The 21,134-nt window shown below is 48.3% G+C and overlaps 2 protein-coding genes across 3 annotated transcripts in view; one reads left to right on the top strand and one right to left on the bottom strand.

Moving 5' to 3' along the window:
* Positions 1 to 2,287, bottom strand: part of Med (Smad/Smad4 homolog Medea) — a 50,871-nt gene extending 48,584 nt beyond the window's left edge. For both annotated transcript variants that reach the window (XM_077706164.1, XM_077706165.1), the window contains exons 1-3: positions 1,847 to 2,287; positions 1,586 to 1,760; positions 1,207 to 1,236 (exon numbers count right to left, since the gene is read on the bottom strand). In XM_077706164.1, the coding sequence (XP_077562290.1) occupies positions 1,207 to 1,236; positions 1,586 to 1,760; positions 1,847 to 2,092 (451 nt within the window). In that variant the 5' untranslated portion in view covers positions 2,093 to 2,287. The remainder of the gene's footprint in view (positions 1 to 1,206; positions 1,237 to 1,585; positions 1,761 to 1,846) is intronic.
* Positions 2,288 to 2,525: 238 nt separating this feature from the next.
* Positions 2,526 to 17,858, top strand: Adar (Adenosine deaminase acting on RNA). The gene is made up of 5 exons (XM_077706163.1): positions 2,526 to 2,755; positions 3,662 to 4,862; positions 5,166 to 5,333; positions 5,495 to 5,792; positions 14,308 to 17,858. Exons 1-5 carry the CDS (start codon positions 2,680 to 2,682, stop codon positions 14,641 to 14,643), a joined length of 2,079 nt encoding a protein of 692 aa, XP_077562289.1. The 5' UTR covers positions 2,526 to 2,679; the 3' UTR covers positions 14,644 to 17,858.
* The last annotated feature ends 3,276 nt before the right edge of the window (positions 17,859 to 21,134 follow it).

The following is a 21,134-nucleotide window of genomic DNA, read 5'->3' as shown; positions in this document are numbered from 1 at the left end:
GTGTGCCTCCTGTATCATCGCTGTTCTCTTCTCACCATGCATTAAACAAGTTAAGTTTTGCTCACGGCTCTTAGTCATTCTGGGACGCCTCTGCCAACATAACAGTGGGAATGATTGCAAGATATGTACACATTTAAAATTGAGTGTCGCGGCAACCTGCTGACTTGAGGCGCAAAATATTGCCCTGATGAATTTCCAGTGTTTTTTTCTGTGTAGACAAAGCAGAAATTAGAAAAGAAACAAGCTTACAGAACATGCTTGGTCATTAAAATGAGAAAACAGCCAAAGGAGAAGAAATCGTTGGAAGCCCACCGTTACCTGGTGAAAGCGCATTCACCTCAAAGTCACCCAGGTTGAGGCTGGGCATCCCACCGGGTTTGTCTCATCCATGAAGTATGCTGGCTGGACTAAATATTGAAAATTTAAAACCCCCCGTAAGGCCTCAAGCATGCTACGGGGTCTGACATAAAAGCTTTGATGCCGCATCGTCCTCACCTGCCATCAAATGCGAGCAACAGATTCGGCAATGATTTGTCCCAAAATTGATTCTATACCGTCTCCGTGAATTCGTTGCATGCAGCCAGATCACCTTCGAGCACTGCCCTAGCCTTTGCTTTGGAACAGCAAAGTACCCAACACGTGTGAAGCTTTCGTCATTTTCAGGTACGGTTGTAGGAAGCGATAACATCGCTGGCTACTCCTTGCAACAAGGCATTCGCAAACCCATGAATCACACAGCTAAAACACCGCCTGCACGAACAAATGTGTAAATTCCACACCACAATCCGCATTTCACGTCGGGAAATGTGCTGTCTGGACAATAGCGTGCAACTGCACAAATGGAGTCAGCGTTGCCGCGCAGGTAGCGCCGCTATGTGGTCAAGGGACTAGTGCGTACACCCTGCATGCCCATTCAGACACCCACAGTTAAAACGTGACCACCTTTTGACAACCGTTGTGTTCGACATGTCCTTTCTTAAATTAACTTTATGCTCTGGAAAATGACGAGGAAGAAATGGGCCCCGAAATGACCGATTCAAAGCCGAGAGCGTCGACAATGAAACAGGATGATTACTATATGAACAGTTCAAGTTGGTGCTGCATCCACAAACACTATCGTCATTACAGCCCCTATTCCAGAAGAAGCCAACAGTGCACATATCAGTTCATGCAGAGGGCACATCAGAGAGTGGCTCGCTCTCTTACCTGAATGTTGCAGAGTCAGTCCCGAGAGGTCTGTAAATGGCAAGAAACGAAGCGATGTTAAACGTACCACTAAGGGGTACAATTAAATGCTTCCAAAAATATGATAGCATCTGAAGAAAGTTACCTCTCAGGCTCAACTAATTCCCAATACTGTTAATTTCTAGACAACTACAAAATATTGTTGATTAGAATAACCTGGAGGAAAATACTTGCTCCTGTAGAGTTTTTACGAGAGTCTGGACGACATTTCAGAACGAGCATGCGACACACCGGACGCCAATCTAGGCAACAGCAGCTCTGCCTCATGGCACGTTCAGCATCCCCGCTGTCATCAATCAGACTTGTAGGGACGCCTAGAGTGGGGCACAACAAGACATACCGATGCCCGGCGACACAACCCTCTCGTAGTGGTAGGGGTTGACGCAGACACTGTCACACTTCAGGTCGAATGCATACTGACAGTACTTCACGTGCTTCAGCTCGTTCTTGTGGAGGTCCGGCCATCTCCAGATGCGAGCGTAAATAACGTGCGGAAATCCTTTCCTCCCTGCGACCTGCGTGAGATATAACGGATAACGTGTTGACGCTCGCCGCGACGGTTCTCCGTTGGGTTAAAGCACACTGCATAATGTATACCCACCTGAAGCCTACCATCCAATGTTCGCTGAATGGTCACACACTTGCTTGGATGAGCACCGTTTGTTGTGATCGCTGTGATGAGGCTGTCCAGTTCGTCTCTTTTTTCCTTCAACTTCTTAACCAGGCTTTCGATGGCACGTTTGGCGAAGCTTTCAGATTCACCACCCTGCCTATGACACATTAAGCTGTGCACGATGCTCAAGCAGGCATCCGCGGACGTCGGCGCGGCCGTGGATATTGTTGCCATCGCTGCTGGAGGGGGAAGACGGCTCTGTCGGACGTCTTGCGAGGACTGTTAGCCAAGGTTAATACGCCAAGGAAACGTACAACCAGCACACTGGATATAATGCCATTGAAGAACAGAAACAAACAACACCAACCGTAACGCCGTAGCGACCGCTTCCCTCGGCTCTTAGCGACACCACGACACTCTGGTGGCGAGATTCGGCGGGATTATGATGAAAGTGGGCGAGCTCATTCTTGGAGGCAGGACGGGTGGAAGGCAATGGCCCCGAACACAAACAAAGCACGATTACGCATTTATCCCAATAAATATGTTATCTCAAAGCATAACACAGTGGTTGTTTAAATTTTTTGTCAATAATTTTATTTACAATCATTTACAATAATTTTTGTCGCCTTTCACAAATGTTGACGCTGTATTTTTGTTTGCTTGGCGTGCAAATTGAGCAAGTCTGGCTACACTGTTAGATGCTTTGCCAGCTTCAGTTTTTCTTGGCATTTGCCCTGTCCATTCGAAAATTTGAGTAATTCGTGGATAGTGTGTTCAATTTTGTCCATAGGAACGCAATTTACTTCGCGTATTTACTCTCAATGTCGACAGAATCGGGGAGCTGCACAGAGGATGCAACGATGGTTCAGACTCCCCAGAAGACAAAAGATGGGCACGGTACGTTGACTATGCGCCATTGAGTTTCTCTTGTAACTAGCGTTGTTGACCAGTCGAGATACAAATGAGGAAAATGCTATACCTATCCGCAGAAACAAGGTCAGGGCTTTAACTTGAGGCTCGAATTTTAATAGATAGAAAACAGGCAAGTTCCAGTCTTACCGGCTTTAGGCTTAGCGTCGGGCACAGTTTACACCGTGCAGTTGTTTTCCTTTATCGCGCTACTGTGAAAATATCACGCCGGTTTCTATCTTTCTTTTAGCATCTTAGTTGAAGCAGCTCGCATTATATTCAATAGATCAGTATATACAAAGGCCGGTACTGCCTCTGATCAGACATGAGATGTTGGAAGCGCGCGGTAAAAACCCTTCGGCTTGCGCTGCGGTCTTAATGAAACATAAGATACTACAAAAACGTGCTTTATTTTGCTACTCGCCTGAAGGATTAATCTCAAAAAATTCTTGCAACTGGGTACTGCGAACGTTGCCGTGGGCATTTACGTAGATACACAAGTGTTGAAACTACATGCTCACCCTAAAGCTATTGTAAAAGTTTTATTGAAAAGCCATTTAGTCATTTTATTGTGAGCTTAAGTGCAGACGTGAGGGGATATACGCATGAATCCAGTTGTGAGAGAAAAGTTATTACGCTGCTGCAAATAGAGCCTAAACTCTCCTGTCGTGCATAGACAAAGCCCACGCAGTACGCTGCTAGCAGTTGCCGAAGCTAATGTACTCGACTGTGCTGGAGATCGGAAATGGAGATCGTGAAATGTGTATCTGGAATTAAGAGATGAAAATCGCAGGTTTCAACAAACAGTTTAGTCGAGATCAGAGAAATGTTCTGAACACCATGCTACAACTTTTTTTATTGCTGGAACTTGGTACGGATTTTGCTCCTTTGCAGGGCAAGAGGCCAACGGGAAGGCAGACGACACAGATGAGAATGCCACCACTCCTGGGTCAAAGCGAAAGTCCACCGGGAGCTCCCAGGGCAGCGCCCGCAAGAAGCAGAAAAAGAACAGCATCTCCCCAAAAATGGTCCAGCCCAAGAATGCACTGATGCAGCTGAACGAGCTCAAGCCGGGCCTGAAGTATTCCGTCGAATCTCAGGAAGGTCCGGCGCACCAGCCCAGCTTTGTCGTCTCCGTCGATGTGGATGGTCAGCGCTTCACCGGGCGCGGCCAGTCCAAGCAGCTGGCAAAGCATGCCGCGGCACAGGCAGCCCTTAAGTCGTTCGTGCAGTTCCGCAATGTGCCCGAGGCCTTCTGGGCCATGAGCCGCACCATCGTGCGCAGTGGGGATTTCACGAGTGACGAGGTGGAGCCGGACGAGGGGGTGGGCATCTTCAGCGGCTTCTCGTCAGAGGGAAGTGCCATCGAGGAGTTCCACCGGGACCAGCTCAAGCGCTTCTCGGGGGGCAAGGACGCCGACGCCGAGAAGAAGGCCACCAAAGCCGCCGAAGAGGCGGATAAGAAGAACCCCGTGATGCTGCTCAACGAGCTGCAGCCAGGCCTCGAGTACACCCTGGTGTCGGAGAACGCAGCGGTGCCCACCCAGCGCTTCACCATGGCCGTTACCACGAGCAACGGGGACGTGTACGAGGGCTGCGGCTCCAACAAGCGGCTGGCCAAGGTGGCGGCGGCCCGGGCAGCCCTGCTCAAGCTGTACAACATCATGGCCAACCCGTCGGGGGTGGTGCAGTGCGGAGAGACGGGCGCCAAGGTGGGCACCCTGCCCCAGGCGCTGGCCGACCGGCTCGGGGGCACGGTAAACGAGACACTGCAGAAGGTGATGGCCGACCGGGCCGAGAGCGCCAAGTGGAAGGTGCTGGCGGGCATCCTGATGACCCGTCCGGCCGCCGACAAGGACCAGGAGGACGAGGTCAAGGTCCTCACGGTCGCCACGGGCACCAAGTGCATCAACGGCGAGTACATCAGCATGAACGGAGCCGTGCTGCAGGACTGCCACGCAGAGGTGGTCTCGCGGCGGTGCTTCAAGGACTTCCTCTACGGGCAGCTTGAGCTGTGGGCCAAGGGCCAGGGGGAAGAGTCCATACTGGAACAAAGGCCCGACAAGCAGGGCTTCCGCGTCAAGCCAGACATCAAGTGAGCTTTTGGCCTTGGCTGCTCGTCGAGTCTTGCCGCGTACAATCGTTATTGTTCTCAACTGAGCATCCTTTATGATTTTATTCTGTTCAGGCACTGAAGAAATGTTACTTCATGGTGTGCACTCTTGGTAGTTATAATCATTCTCCTCTCATGCATTGTACATTTTTTTCCCTTTTCGTCTGAAATATATCGCCTGAGCTTCAAGAAAGAATTCGTAATTCATTTGTGTAGATAAAAGCAGTTGCCCCCCTTTTGTTACGAGAGAGAGGCAAACGGAATTTTGTTCCTCTTACTGTCCAGGTTCCACCTGTACATAAGTACGTCCCCATGTGGGGATGGTCGCATCTTCTCCCCGCACGAGCTTTTGGGCACTTCGGAGCCCCTGCCCGCTGACAGGCATCCCAATCGCCGAGTGAGGGGGTTGCTTCGGACGAAGATTGAGGCGGGAGAAGGCACCATTCCGTTGAGGTAGGTTTGTTTCTTACTTGGTGAAGGTGCCCTCCCCAACTGCGCACTTCCCTTTATTGCCCCTCCCTTACCCTTACCCCCGGTGCGACCTGTGCCCTCTGACAGGAGTCAAAACTTCGCCTTGTAAATACATGCTCAATAAACACTTTCTCTCTTTTCAGGCTGGGGCCCGTGATGCAGACGTGGGACGGGGTGCTGCACGGGCAGCAGCGGCTGCTGACCATGTCGTGCTCAGACAAGCTGGCCCGCTGGAACGTGCTGGGCCTACAGGGCTCACTGCTTTCCCTCTTCCTGGAGCCCGTGTACCTGGACAGCGTCGTGCTGGGCTCCCTGTACCACCCGGGGCACATGCAGCGTGCCATGTGGGGGCGCCTCGAGGCGCAGCTCACGGGCCTCGAGGGCCCCTTCCAGCTGCACCGGCCTCTGCTGGGAGCCATTTCCAGCCCCGAGTCCCGACAGGTGAGCAGGCGAGGAAAGATCGTGTTAGTACAGTTGAGCCACTTTACAACGAGCCCAGCTGTGATGAGGCCTCCATCTGTTGTATCCCTGTCAATACACAAAGTTTATTTCTTTCGTAGGAATGTTTAAGGTGACTTTGTTTCGGCAGTGCAGACCCGATGAGGGCAGGGTCTGGTTGATTTAAACCAGCTCCATGCTGTTCGCTGAGGCCCTTGGCATTAAAGGGACACTGAAGGGAAATGTAAACATTGCGGGATTACTAGCGCAAATTGTAGTCCGGAGTCCCCAGGCCATGTTTCGACCACTCTGGGTTCGTTTACGCGATTTTATTTAGTAGAAAAATTAATTCGAAAATGCTATCCTCCTCTCTTTACGCTCGCCTATTTTCTGTGGCGTTTTTGTGTGACGTCGGGAGGAGCCGAGCTCGCAATTGGCTGCGCTACTGCACGGCTCCCCGGCCTTCAGACAGAGTCCGTCGGCCCAGTGTTTCGTCCGCTGGCCGCCGACGGGTCGTCACAATTCGTTCGCTCAGTTGAAACGAAGCCAGGACACGTTTGTGAATGGAAGAATGTGCCTTTCTTTACTTGGTTAGTTTGAACACTGTATCTAGCTCCAAGTCAAGGTCGCTTCACACAAGCGCTGCACAAGCGCACATGCGACGCTTTGCTGTCTGGTACGCCAGTAGGAAAATACAAGGCCTCTTGAAGGCGGGAGAAGAGTCAGCGAAGTCAATATAGGTACTAAGGAAATAAAATCAACTGATATTTTTACCGTACAGCGTAAAACTAGGGTGCGGGAAGCACTTTTTTGCGCTGGGCCAACAAGCACAGCGGCCAGCAGCACGACTACGCATCTGTGAACGCTTTTCCGTCTAAGAAATGCAATTGCTAGACGTGAGATATTGTGGAAACTTGGGGGATGCTTACTGCACGAGCGCAAAACAACAAATACTCACCTAAGCTGCTTGGATTGCTAAAATTAAATAAAAGTGCAAACTGGTTATACATTATATACCTTATATTTCCAAGGTCGGCAGCGCTCGCCGGTGGCCGAGTGGTTTGGAGCGCTAGGTATGTCATCGCAAGTGTTTTGCAAGTCACAAGTTCGAATCTCCGCGGGTACGTGCTTTTTTTTATAGATAAGTTAACTTTTTCGTTTTCCGCCGATGTTTTCTATACTGAGTTCACCTTTTTTTGGGCCGCAACGTTCATTGCTCCACGAACTAGTTCACAGAACGCGCGCAGGCTGGCACTGGCGCGCTAGCGAGTTCTCGTTGGCGTGCTGTTGCCATAAGCACCGACTGTTTGCGGGCATTGGGCACAGGCCAGAATTAACAGACCCTTGGCCTGGTGCGAACACGCTTTTTACGATACAGGCATGAGTGAGGCAGGCTCCAAATATGATGGAAAAGCGCATGGCATTTGAGCGTCTGCGGGGACGTGGAGGGCATTCATGCACTGCGTAGGCCGCGGCTAGTGAATGCTACGATTCCAAGCCGTCCGGGAGGCTTATCGTATGCATTTTACAGCCGACAACATGGCAGAAGCGCGGTACGATGATTACTGAGATATTGAGAATGCCCATCCAACAACGCCATCGGTTGTGTTTTACAGAACTGAAACCGAAACCGAAACTTGTTTGATTGCTAACCTTGGGTATCGTCCAATCACGGTGCCCCCTCCTCCCAACGTCACAGCCTTAGTTGGTGCGGCGGCCGCCAACCGCGCATGGTAGTTTTTCATCTTTCGCGCTTTGTAAAATAATTACCGATTTGTTAACCAGATAAACTATGAAAAGTGTGCTAATTTTAGCCAGTCTACGCAGTGCAAGCAAAAACGGGAGCTTGACAAATTCACTTCAGTGTCCCTTTAAAGGAGTACTGACACGAAATTTCAAAGCTCAGATAACTATGTACAAAGCTTCCTTTGTATATGGAGATACCCTCTCAGAAGTTTAAACCGTAACCCTTCAGTAGAATGTATTTTAAATCAATTTTAGTCCTTGCGTGCACGAGAAAGCTCATCCACGCCATCGAGCAAGCTCATGATGTCATCTGCGCTTCAACCCAAACAGCCGACATCAGGGCCCCGTGACGTATCGAGGTGGCTGCGGTGCTGTTGGCATGCACTTTTACGCCTTGTGCATCACGTCACAATTTTTGTGGCTGACGTCTTTTGACTACGGCTGGTAGGGCGTGTGCGCGTGCGTCCAAACCAGCATTGGTTTTGGTGTGATGAGAACAGTGGCATTAAATGCGCCTTCCTGTCATGGCGGCTGCCTCGGTGTTTGCTTCACCGAAACAGCAACTGACACGAATAAACAGAGCTGTAAGTAATTATTTATGCTGTGTTCGACAATCTAATGTGCCATTCTATGCTTGGTGGGATCGTAGGCACCTATAGCCGCGAAAAAAAAAAACATAACACAAAAATTTCAAGTCTGTACTCCTTTAACGAGTTGCCTAAGGCCTGTTATGTGTAGCCTATTGTTAAAGGTGCGCTCATGGGTGCTTGCTTGGAAATTTCGTAGTCTGATTTCTTGTCCGCCCCGTCACGATGCCCTTTAAGACGCAGTTCCTGAGTGTCAGCATCTTTATTGGCTCATATGAAATCATTCCCAACCAGTGCCATGGCCCCCCATGTAGGAGTCAGTGAATCGGTGCTGCAAATCGCCATTAGACCCACCTTCAGAAGCATCACGCTCGGCTTCAGCTTCTGCGTCTATGAGCCAGCCTCGTGGGAATAATTCCGCCCTCAAGTGTCGCATCTTCTGCATCCAGGCAGCCTTCACCCTATTGACAGCTGAATAGAGTGAAACTTGAAGCAGCAAATTGGCTGCTTGGCAGTCAGCAGCTATGAGCAACTGCCTAACAGTGCAGCGTTCTTAGAACACCATAACTCTTTCGTCCCCGTGGAAAAATGGCCGATATTTTTTTCTCTTGAGCTACTCGGCACATTTAGCATTGCTATATGCTCTTTCAGATACATAAAAATACATACATACATACGTGCGTACAAACATGCATACATACATACATGCCTGACAGGTACAGTTATTTAGTTTACCGTATTTACTCGCATAATCCTCGCACTTTTTTTTCGGAAAAGTCGATGCGAAGATAGGGGTGCGAGAATTATGCGGGGGGGAAAAAATGCGGTGCACAGTGTTGCCAATTTGCCTTCTGCCAGTCCCGCTAAATGTAGCGGTCGTTTTTTTTTTGTATATGTAAGCTCAGTGTTGCCAATAGCAGCTATTTCTTTTTATTTTATTATTTACAACGTAAACAGTCTCCCGTCGATCAGCGAGCATGAAATTGCCGCCTTTGCTTTCTGGCGCGTGCCCTATCTCGTCGTCATGTGCGTGCCCTACTCCAGTAACGCACGTTGAAGTCGGTGACGCCGAAGTGCCTGCCTGCGGCGCGCTTGCCGTGTTCGATTGCGTACTCTATTAACTCTATCGCTTTCAATTTGAAAGCGGCAGTGTAGCTGGCGTTCTTCCCCATGGCGAAGCGGCAGCGAGCTATCCACCACTGATGCGAGTGACTCACTGACTGCTGCGCTGCTCAACGGCAGTACCACGATGGCGACACGACAGACGACAGCGGGCTGCGCGAACACTGTCTAGTTGCGCACACGCAAAACCGGCTCAAGGACAGTGTGGGTAGCGTGTTAGGGTGCCTGTTTGGAGTAGCCATGCAGGTTGTTAGGGCGCCTGGATGGCCTTGGATACACAACGCTCTCCGACGAACGGAGAGGCGGCAGGGGAGGGCGCGCATTGGAGAGCACGTGCACCATGCGGGTTTCGCGAGCAGGCAACTTTCGCCGCTGCAAAGTTGGGGGTGTGAGGATTATGCGAGGAACCAAAAAATCCAAGTTTGGTGGCTCACATTAGGGGTGCGAGGATTACGCGAGTGCGAGGATTATCCAAGTAAATACGGTACAGGTAAAATAAACAACAAAATGCACAAAAAAGTACACACAACATGCCGAAGTGAGACAGCTGCGCATATTGCGCAGTTTTGATACAAATTTGTTTTCCTGCGCCAGGCTCCTCCAAAAGCTTGAAAATTGCAATGCTTGCGCCAAATTGCTTTAAAACAGTCTGAGAGCCAAGGATTTTAACGCTCCCGTCAGTTGAGGGGTCTATTTCCGGTCTGGTGCCACAAAAAAGCAGGCACCCATCTCTCACGTGCGCGCTCGGGCTGGTAGGGTGTTTTTGAAGCAATAAACGTTTGTTGTCGAGTGGTCTAGGTGAAAGGGAAGTACTGAGCTCATTGCTCAAACTCCGCGCGCACTCAGGCAAAACTGGGCCTACAAGCTCAGGCATAAAAGAGGTTTGTACACAGCGCCGTCGACAGCGGATCGTCACAGGAAATGCGAGAAATTAGCCGCGAAGTTGACCAGTGGCAGCCGATCGAATAGCCATGGCCTTAATGACGTCGTTCAGGCCATCAGGCCATGCCAGGGGTGCATAATGAGGAGAACTGAAGAGAGTGCAGTTGGGTTTTCCGTGTCTTTCACATTCATGTGCACGTGTAATATTTGGCTCTGGTATTTCTGGTACTGTAAGCTAAGTGTCGCGCAGGTTTACTTGCACTGCTCGAAGAGGGTTGCAGGGTCCCTTTAAAGATCCCCAGGTGGTCAAAATTAATCCGGAGCCCAGCACTTCGGTGCGCCTCATCGCCTGCGTAATGTCGGCGCGTTAAACCCCATAATCAATCAAACAAGTCAATGTTGCGTATGTAGCATGCTTTTCGACAAGGCCGCGCCACAAAAAGAGCAAAAGTTTTTTATCATTAGAAGATGAGGCACGTATTTTGACGGAAGTAGCAAGTGGACAGAAGAAAAGGGATGTTGCGGCAAAGTTTGGAATTTCTCCGAGTTGGCTGTCCACTATTCTAATGTCTAAAGACGCTATAGGGACCGCGCGGCCGTTGTATGGCACCACCGTCGCTTCAGCGAACAGCGCCGCACGTGGCGAACCGTTCGTCAGTGGAATGCCGGTGGCGGTCAGCGCAGCGTTACTGTGCATGGCTTTCTGTCGTTTTTCAGCGGTGCGGTTTGCAAAGCGTAGATAACTACAGGGGCTTTTTTCAGATAGGTAAATCTTGAGCGTGGATGTAACCTTTACGAGGCATGCCATGTGTGTGATTTACGCCCATACTCAGTATTTACAAATAGCAGACGACGCTCAATGCGCCAAGCTGGAAGTCAAGCTGGAAGGAATGCTGCGGCGCTGGCCTTTGGCAGTTGATGACGAAACAGCGTCGTGCACAAGCGAAAGACAAAGTTGGGGGGTGCCTACTAAGATTTACCTCAAAACAGAAATTGTGATGAACGACGCTTCCGTAACTTCATTAACTACGGCTGAAACGTGTTTATTTCACCGAAATTCTCTTACTACAGTCATCGGGAATTGTTTACAGAATAAATACCGCATGAAAGAACGTTATTGCTTGTCGTGGAGAAGCATTGCTTTACAAGAATTGCAATGGTTGCTGGCTAGTATTAGTTAATGGTTTTTCAAAAACCAATTCCTGCGTGGCTGAAGGACGATAGACAGGAGGGTGCCGAAAACCTGTACTCAGTTTCACAACTGAATGCTGCGGTCGTTTTACAATCTGCCACGTACCCTTGAAAAATCATGCACTTCTCCGTCTAACGACGATGATGGTTTCTCGCAAAACTTTCTCGTGCGGCTTTCATTGGTTGCCTTCTGGATTTAACTTTGACTACTTGAGCTTCGAATTTGACCAGCACGCAGTTTGGTCTATTGATCGCAGCGTCTTTGACCAATTCCCATTCGGTTTCGCGCGAAGAAAGCTTTGCGTTCAACCATGATAATCATTAGACGGAGGGCTAGATGATTTTGCTGCTTAATTCTGAACTTCCGTGCACCCCTCTCCAAAGCTAAACTTTTTCCAGCGTGTCGGAAATGTGTCTGTGCTGGAGGACTCGGGGTGATGCACCCATATTTTAGGCAACCAATAGCGCTGGCGTCTTCACAAGGCATTACACGGTTTTTGAGGTACTCTGTAAATATTACTTAAGCATTAAAAAACACCGGCTGACGTTAACACTGCCACATTTTTAACTATCGGTGCCAGCATTTATTTCACGCAGGTGGTAAAACGGGAAGGGGAGGAGGGATGGTTTGTAGCTTGGGCAGTTGGGTGGGTGAATAACTTTTGCTGATAAAATGACCATCACAGGGAGTTCCACTTCTGCATCCAGGATCTCATGCTGTCACAGTGTCGCTCAACAAAAACGAAGGCACAAAGCTCACGGTTACCGAAAGAAAGTAGAAACTACCGCAACATTTCTACGGCTACACGGTAATCCATCTCGTACGCAAGTGCCTTTCTCTTCAAAGCACACGTATCGAAGTATCCCAGCGCTAAGGCTGGAGTGGAAGCAGTAGTCTTTGAAGCCAGTGAAGATAATTTAAAGTGGTACAAATGAATACTAATATTCGTAATAGTTTGATTCCTACTCAGATCACGCGGAGCCATGCGCGGAGCGCTGCCAAAAGCGCTCATGTTAGTGCAGCCCGTTCCCAAACTTAGAATCGACAAATAAGTTTATGTAGCCGTTAGTGCATTTAAGAAGAAATGAATACTAATAATAGTAGTTTTATTCGTACTCAGAACGGGTGGAGCCAAGCGTGGATCGCTGCAAAAAGCGCTCATGCCATTGTAGGCGATATCCAACTTTAGAAGCGTCCGACAAGTTTGCGTAGCCGTTACTGCATCTAAGAACCCAAAACATCTGTCTAGACTTCGTTTCATCTCACATGTCCGCCCACAACACCACCAAAACATTCAAAGCACCGAAGCAAACACGACAAAAACAACAGGAGGCTGTGTAGTCCAATGCACCGGCTCATTCCACTGACGAGGGGAGCGCCGAGTGGTGGCGCCACCCGTCCAGCTGCCCGGTCCCTATAGAGATAGCACTTGCATCGGGAACATCAGCCAAGCAGAAGAAGTTGATGCCATCGGCACGTGAAGAGCTTGAAGAGGCTGTGTCCGAGTGGTTTGTGGAAACGAGGGCGAAGACAACATTGATCAGTGGAGGCGCAGTGCCGCAGAAGGCACTGAATTTTGCTTGCCTTTTGGGCATTGAGGACTTCAAAGCAAGCCCTGGCTGGTTGAGCCGACTCAAGGCCCGCCACGGTATTGTCGGCAAGATGCTCAGCAGAGTCGGCATCCGTAAACACAAGCAGTGCCTGGGTGTGGGAGAATGTTCATGTTGGAGGAAGAGTACGCCATGTGCGACATATGCAGTGCGAATGAGACAGGCCTTTTTTATGAGATGCTGCCATCAAAAACCCTCAGCATGAAGAGTCAACATTTCGACTGTGACTGTGAAAGTGGACAGGTCCTACAAGCACGCGCCGCTAGCTGTCGGGCAATGTGCTTTAGAACTTTTGTGACAGCTGAAAAATGGCCGATTTTGAGTGCTTCCACAAAACATTTTTCTCTTGAGCTACTGGACACATTTAGCATTGCTAAGCATTAAAGTGTGGCTTATAGATTGCTGTTTCAAACACATAACAGCAATTTTGTGAAACGTACTGCGGAACACTTTTGCCTGCTTGCCTTTGCTTTGTTTGTAACCATGTTTGCACCTGGTTGTTTTGTTACGGTAGGAGTAATCGTTTTGTGAAACATGGGGTATGGTAGATAAACACGGTCACGTTGGGTCGTGTCGTTTATGCCAATCGGCCAGGGTCATAGGAGACCCCAAAGAGCTGGACTGCTGTGCAGCTATAACAAGCATAGTGAACGCAGTACCAACCACAGTATGTGCTGGTACTTCTATGTTTATGTGTACTTTTGTAACTTCCATTGCTTACCCCACCGTTCTTACAGCAATAAAATAAATATGCATTACATTTAGGCGAAAGCTCGTTCTGCAAGCTCGTAAGCCCTGCCTAACCTGCGTTTGTTTTTGCCGGCCTCAGCCACTAGCACGGCTGTGCATATTACATCATATATTCTAGTGTGGGACCAGCCTCTACTTGGATACGTTATCTCACGGCACCGCCTGATTCCTGCGGTCGTTTTAGATCGACCGTTACAGTGAGCTAATACTAAGGGAATACTAACTATTAAATGGTTGAAAATACTAACTTTAAAGGCTGAAATAGCACAAGTCTGCATTGCAAGCCAATGTGAAGTAACAGTGGGAACACGAGAGGCAGCCCTGTGTATAGGTTGACTTGTGCATAGCAATACATGGCAGATGTCTCATCTGCACGCTTATTTTTGTTCGTTTTATGAATTGTGAAATTTTGTGTCGACAGTGTTGCTGCTGTGGGCTGGGACTGCCGGCTGGTTGTGATGCGTTTAGAAAGTGTATGAAAGGAGGTCAGATTACGTTGTCAAAGTTTGAACTGTTTTGGTGTCGTTGGCGTGCCTGTATGCCTTTCCTCCCCTTCCGTTGAGCCCAGCAACGCTGGAAGTGCTGCAACCCCCCCCCCCCCCCCCCTCTTTTAAAACCCTTCGGCGCAGGTGAACAAGTCTCCAAACTTCAGCATCAACTGGACGGCTGGCTGCGAGGGTCCGGAGGTGGTGAACGCGAGCACAGGGAAGACGGAGGAGGGCCAGGTGTCTCGGCTGTCCAAGCGCTCGCTCTTCGCCCGCTTCTGCCAGCTCTGGGGGCGGCTGCCCGCCATCGCCCAGCAGCAGGACCCCGCGCAGCCGCCGCGCCTCTACGCCGAGGCCAAGAAGTCTGCCGGCTTGTACCAGGGGGCCAAGGCGCGCATCAGCGAGGCCTTCAGCGCCGCGGGCCTCGGGGCCTGGGTCTCCAAGCCCATCGAGGCCGACGAGTTCGAGCTCGTCTTTTAGTCCGCTCCTTCCATCCTTCCCTTCTTCTTCTTTAGGTGAGGAGGCTCCTGAAGGGGAAAAAAACGAAGGGGGGCAGCATTGTCCAGGGGTGCTGGGCGCCTTCTGGGCCTCTCTCTCTCTCTCTCTCGTTTCCCCTCCCGCAAGAAAAATGAAATGAGGGGTAACGTGCACACACGTTCACATGGCCGCATGGAGAGCTCTTTTTTTGTTCCTCTTCCGAGTCCTGCCAGAAAATGAAGGAAAGGGTGTGTACACCACGCAGCCGTGTGGGCATGTTGTCGGTGTTATGCTGGAAAAGCGAGGGTTCTACTACCCCTACTAGCACTACTGTCCCTCTCCACCTCATTTTGCCTGCCTCACTCCTTCAGACCTGCACACAACATTCGAGCTCCTTGAGCTCACTTTTTAAGGGTAAGGAGAGGCGCTGTTGCTTTCCTGATACCTTTGTTGTTTGTTTGCACATCGTACGTTTAACCACCATCTCCTTGTTTGCTTCCTGACGGCGAGATTGACGACGGACAGCAGTAATGGGGGCTTCTCACGTTATCGATAGTGGTTAATGCAGTGGAAGAGAAATGCCAAAATTTGGGAGGGCAATGGGGAAGCGGGGCACGTAACCATGATCATTAAATCAGCTAACCCCAGTAGCTAGACAGTTTCACACGCATAGCACTGCTACTGATCCTTTTCTTTCTCAACTAAGGCACTTGCGTTCTGTAATTATTGAGTTGTCTGTGTGGATATTCCATTTACTTCCTCTTATGCAGAGAGAACAGACCGGAACTCTTGCACTTCACCTGACATTTTCTGTTGCGCCGTTCATTGTGTTGTGGACATGTTTGTGTACAACAAAAGAAGAGATACCTGAACATTGACATGACAATTGTTAAATGGACATCGTTTGGGCGGTTCTAGTGGTATGCAATGACGTGACTCGGTAGTTTGCTGCTAGTGCAACTTTTACAAGTCTCTCCCTTGACGCATCCACATAGAATTACTCATGTTGCCTGCAGTAACTGACCAGGGATGCACATTGTGCAAGGGGGAATGTTGAGTTTTTGTTATTTAGCACCACGATGAATTTTGGTGGCCCTGCTGCTGTTTTTTTGTACACTTTTTATTTGAACTGTTCATCGCTGGATTTTGTTTTAGCTTGCATAGTCATTTGTATGAGCTGGCACTGGTTTTCAAAACCAGGTTGGGAAATTATTAAATGATTTCTTGCTTAGAGGGAGGATAAATGAATTCCTGTGTAGAGGGCAGTTGGCAGCAGGGCAATTGCATACTAATCTTTAAAATCCGCACTTTTTTTTTTTTTTTTTTTTTTTTTTTTTTTTTCCTTTTAGGGGGGCCATGGAGACAAACTGGAACTTTAATTTTTTTTAGAGGCTTTTTTTCTCTGATACCAGTTTTGTCACAAGCTTCGGATACCCTAGATAATGAAGAAAACAGATGATGCAGTGGCGATTCCCTAGCTGCTTTATGGCGACACCTTTATGACATCACAGAATCGTATTTGTGTGGTTGGCAGCTGCTAACCAATCCCATTGCCAAGAAACGTGTCTGGGTGATTGTAGGGGCCTCTGCTTCCATTTGATCACATCACTCAATGCTAGCGTGTAGTTAAAACACTGACTCCAACTGTTTTTAGTGCTGGTCTCTATTGTGCTACTTGTATTATTGCTAAGTTCTTTCAAATTGAACAAAGCTGTCGTTTGTGTTTATGGCGCCTTTCGACGAAACATCTCGGCGCATATTTTAGAGTTGGCGAGCGCTTTTGACTAAAAAACAGGCCAGGGGCTTATGTGCCCGTGTAGAAGCGTTAAAGTTGTAGTAGTTCCTTGTTATTTGACATTGCAGTGGACACCAGTTGCCCCTTGCACTGTCTTGCATACAATTTGTTTCGGTGCTCAGTTGTTCCGCATTGGATTTCAGCTTACCTAGTCGTTTTTACAAGTAGGTGACACCTTTTGTGGCCGCACCTCCTCTATTCCCAACGTAGCTCGCAAACTGCTGAATGCAGTATTCTTTTCACGAAGTAAAATTTGTTCGGGGCAATTTTGTGGTGAACTGTGTGAGCCACACTTGTTTTTCAGCCTTTTAAACACTTTGCTGTTTTGGCTTTAGTTGGTGAAACTTTGTTAGAGAATGTTTTGATGGGCAGTAGGCATTCGGTTACAGAAATTGGAATTATGCTTTTAATTTGAGCAGTGAATTTTTCTATGTGTAAATATGATTTATTGATTTCATCTTTTATAGTCATGTACCCGGCGTATATTTGGCACGCAGTCTCGTGCATCTATTACAGCAATGCTCTGGCTTATCTTGAGGTGTACAAAAGCAGACTTGGTTTGCTTAATTTTATTGAAAAAGTCCATATGTTGTGAGACAACATTCAATCTGCTAGCGTGGCTTGAAGCCTTCTATTCACATGTTGACAGTGGTCGCTGTACTACGACTACCGCTGGTAACACTCGCGTTGCCAGTCGGATGCTTTTACTTACTCCACACATTTCTATCCACCCATCTTCAAAAAAAGCTTGCATACCCCAAGGTAGTGTAGACATATATCTAGGCTTCAACTCCTTACAACAAATGCCAGAAAAAAGACGGAACGACGAACTTCCACTTTTGTACAATTTTTATTTTTGCATTTTTTCTTTCTCTTGGTTGTTTCTCTTTCTTTTTTTTCTTATATAGTTGGGGTTTTGTTTATTTTCTATCAACATAATGCACCAACATCTGTCCCCATCATTTTTTGTGTCATCTAGCTGATCAAGGCTTCAGCGCTAATTGGTACATTTTGGGTACATGCTATTGTTTTATGTGCATGTGTGTATGTGCTATGTTCAGTCCTGTTGACAACAATGACTGGCCAAGCATGTGTGTATATAGGGTGGGTTCAGAATGCTTTTCATTGTGTTCTTTCCTTGTAACTGTGTACATATCTACCCGCCACTAAAATGGCGTGTACAATTTCATTTGATGCGCTTGTCTCAGTCGAAAATTTGTTTCAGGCAGTTTGGTAACCTGGTTGGTGTGTACCGCATCAGACTGGCCGAGAGGAAAATATGTCCGAACATTAAAACGGGAAACCGCAGCGCTTGCCTTGCACATAATCAAGGCAATTTTTCGACCTTTTGTCTGGGATATCCAGCTCGCTGCATTACCCACTGTATCGCAATAGCCCCTTCAGATAAACCATCTTGAAATCATCCTGGCATGTTCTGTCTCTTTTTTAATTAGGGTCTAGACATTGGGGACTTCAGCTATCCTAAGGTGCTTATGAGTTTCTTTATTTAGAAGTAGAGACACAATGACTTTAAAGGGACCCTGCAACACTTACCATCGACTACTCGGAATGTATTTTGGGGTAAAGTCTATTGTCCCAGCAATCTCCTCCCGCAAGAATTATGAAAATCCGTTCACTATCACCGAAACTGCTCGCAATGAAAAATCGCGCATAAATGTTCCCTCTCAACTCAACCGGACAACGTGACGAAAGCTCCGCGCTCTCTCCCGGAGAGGGGGGCGGAGCGCGGCGTGCTGTTCGGCGGCCTTCGATATGTCACAGGCCGGGGAGTTTCGTCCTTTTCCCCGCAACGTGGACGGGTCTATTTCCGGTCTGGTGCCACAAAAGAGCAGGCATGGCTGCCTGCTCGCAAGCAAGCGCTCAGGCTGGTAGGGCGTTTTTGGAGCAATAAACGTTTGTTGTCGAGTGGGCTCGTTGAAAGTGGAATATTTAGTTCGTCACTCAAACTTTGCGCGCACTCAAAACAAAATAAATACCAAAAGAATGCGGACAGGTTCAGACATAGAAGAGGTTCATACACAGCGCCGACGACGGCTGGTCGTCACAGGAAATGGCAGAATTTAGCCGCGAAGTTGAGCAGCGACAGCCAATAGGACAGCCACGACAGCCATGGCCCGATTGACGTCGCAGAGGCCATGCCAGGGGTGCATAATGAAGAGAATTGAAGATAGAGCGGTTGGTTTTTCCGCGTCTTTCACGGCGATTTGCGCGCTTACCGCTTCACATGCACGTGTAATTTTGGCTCGGGTGTTCCTGGAAGTCTAATCTAAACGTTGCGCAGGTTTATTTGCACTGCACAAAGAGTGTTGCAGGGTCCCTTTAAGAGTTGGTGAATGTAAAGCAAGTCTCTCTTCCCCTCCCCTGAGCACTCGGAGAGAGCACTGTCCAGCTCGGACCCTGACAACCAGCTTTGGCTGGTGCAGAGAGCTTAAAAGAAGCTGGACGGACTCAAGGGGTCCTGGAATGAGAACTGTTTCCCGGGGCTGACTGCTTTAGAGACGTGTTTATTCCTCCTCCTCCTCACTAAAGGCATCCTCCTCACTAAAGGCAATGCCAATGGGTAGCAGAGTTTAGCATAGCATTACTGTGCTTACGTTACCGTCTACTGTGTTTGCGGGAGTCAACTGAGCATGCGCAAGAGTTACCGCAAATGGTAACTTATTGGCACAGGCTTTACCGTCGCCAGCGAACTTCCTGAGCAGACGAAGTTGTCCCCTCGCATATTGATTACAGCAAATGCAATGCGCTCGGCGCTCTATGCTTGGTACAGCCGATAAAAGTAATATTACAAGCTCTACCGGTGATGGCTACAGTATTCCGAAAACTACAGGTGTTTGAACGCTTCACCCGAGGAGTGAAATATTTAAGCTATTAAACGAAAGCAAATAGATATGAGCAACAAAATTATGGTTGAGTTGCTTTGAGACTAATTCATCAGATGTTGCTACCTGCGCCACGGCGGACGGAATACGCAAACCGCAAACGGTGTATACTAAAACGTCTCCTACCGTTTTCAGCGCTAAACAGAAACTCCGCCTTCTGGAACGATATGCTAAAACTCTCTAACAGCAAGCACAATATTATGACACAACGGGTCCCACACTTGCCAAAATTGTTTGCTGCTTTCATGTTGCTACGCTGTAGTATTTTCTAGTTTGCTGTTTTGAGCAGAGCTTACACCAGTTCACCGCTGGAGATTTGGTATCTTTGCACTGTTTTGAAATCATTGACATACATGTTTTGCATTTCTTTTTATCAGTAGATTAGGCATTTATCAACGCCTGTGTCCTTGCAACAGTCATTTCGGGACATTTCAAATTGTTTTTGTGGCTCTGAAAATTGCTTAGTACTTGCATTTGCTCGGGCCAGCAATTAGCAGCGGAGAAACTTTGGTGTAGGTGCATTGGGAAACGATAATTCTATGCTAGCTAGTGAAACTACTTGCACTTTTGTGCACAGAGCACCTTACTCGGTTCTATTGTGCGAGCCAGAAATGGGGCACTTCAGCAAGTTTGTGCTGCTGGGGATTTGTGGTCGCAGTGACAAGAGCAAAGTGTGTTTTACGCCGTGTTGTGGACTTCTAAAGCTGGAGCAAAGTGTTTGCATTGGGCCAAGCAGAGGCGGAAAAACTGGTTGCGCGCATGTGCAGGTGTACCGGGTACCGTAGGGGAACCGGTTATCCACTCTGCCATAACCTATAATTGTGCACGTGACTTTTAAGACCGTTTTTTTTTTTTTTTAGTTATAATTGTCGTCATCCCCACTTGAACGACTCAGTCAGCATTCGCATTTCCCGCTCTACACAACGGTGCTGCCATCTTGTGAATGCCGCGCCTTTTCCATCCACCAATGCTTTATCGGAACAGGAGAGCAAGATGAACGCCTTGGCGTTCTAAGGCGCGTACGTCAAGTAGGTGTTCTTGGTGTTACCTTTTCTGTGTAGTTAAAACGGTTATTAAGGCAAAACTTAAGCTGTTACTTTAATATATAAGGGCTACACATCACAATAATGTGCATACATTTCCTATTGTAGCAATAGTTAGGAAACGGTAGTCAAGTTTACGATGCCGTGTTTTTGATAAAGACACAACCTAATTTATTAACTACTTATGATATTGAGTGGTTTTGAAATGAAATTTTGGTTTTCAAAAGCATAACAGACGGTTACAAATTTTTGTGACGGCTACACCCTAATGCGTGTTGCAAAGGGATAACTCGAATTATGGGTGCATGTGCTTTGTCAGTTTTATGCAGCCAGTGTGACAGCATGACCTCAATTGGGCTACCTGCCGTAACCAGCTGAATTTAGCACTTTTTGTCATTTAGCGCTATATTTGCTACCGGAAACTGTGGGCTGTGTGATGGTCCTCTCAAGCAAGCAGTTCTAAAGTCCACTGTCTTCTGTGGGTGGCCTGCACAGCTCTCAGGGCCACATTAAGCAAGTTCTAGCGACGACGCCAGCAGCGATGTGGTGCAGCAATGCCACTCTTCGTCATTTCCTCTGCGTGGGCAGGGCATATTCGTCAAGCGCAATGCGATGTGGCCCACCTTCGAACTGCAGTGTTCAACGTCTTGTTTTGTCTCGTGCTTGTCGACATAGCCGATCTGCAGATCTTCCCGACGCCTTTCGCTTTACAAAGATGCGTTCTTGTTTTTCGATTCGGGGTTAATAATATTC

The sequence above is a fragment of the Haemaphysalis longicornis genome, unplaced genomic scaffold (genome assembly GCF_048455015.1).
Source record: "Haemaphysalis longicornis isolate Haplotype H1 unplaced genomic scaffold, Haemaphysalis longicornis Haplotype H1 scaffold_4, whole genome shotgun sequence".
In the NCBI taxonomy this organism is placed as follows: domain Eukaryota; kingdom Metazoa; phylum Arthropoda; class Arachnida; order Ixodida; family Ixodidae; genus Haemaphysalis; species Haemaphysalis longicornis.
Note: the sequence above shows the minus strand (reverse complement) of the source record. Positions and strands in the feature narration are given on the sequence as shown.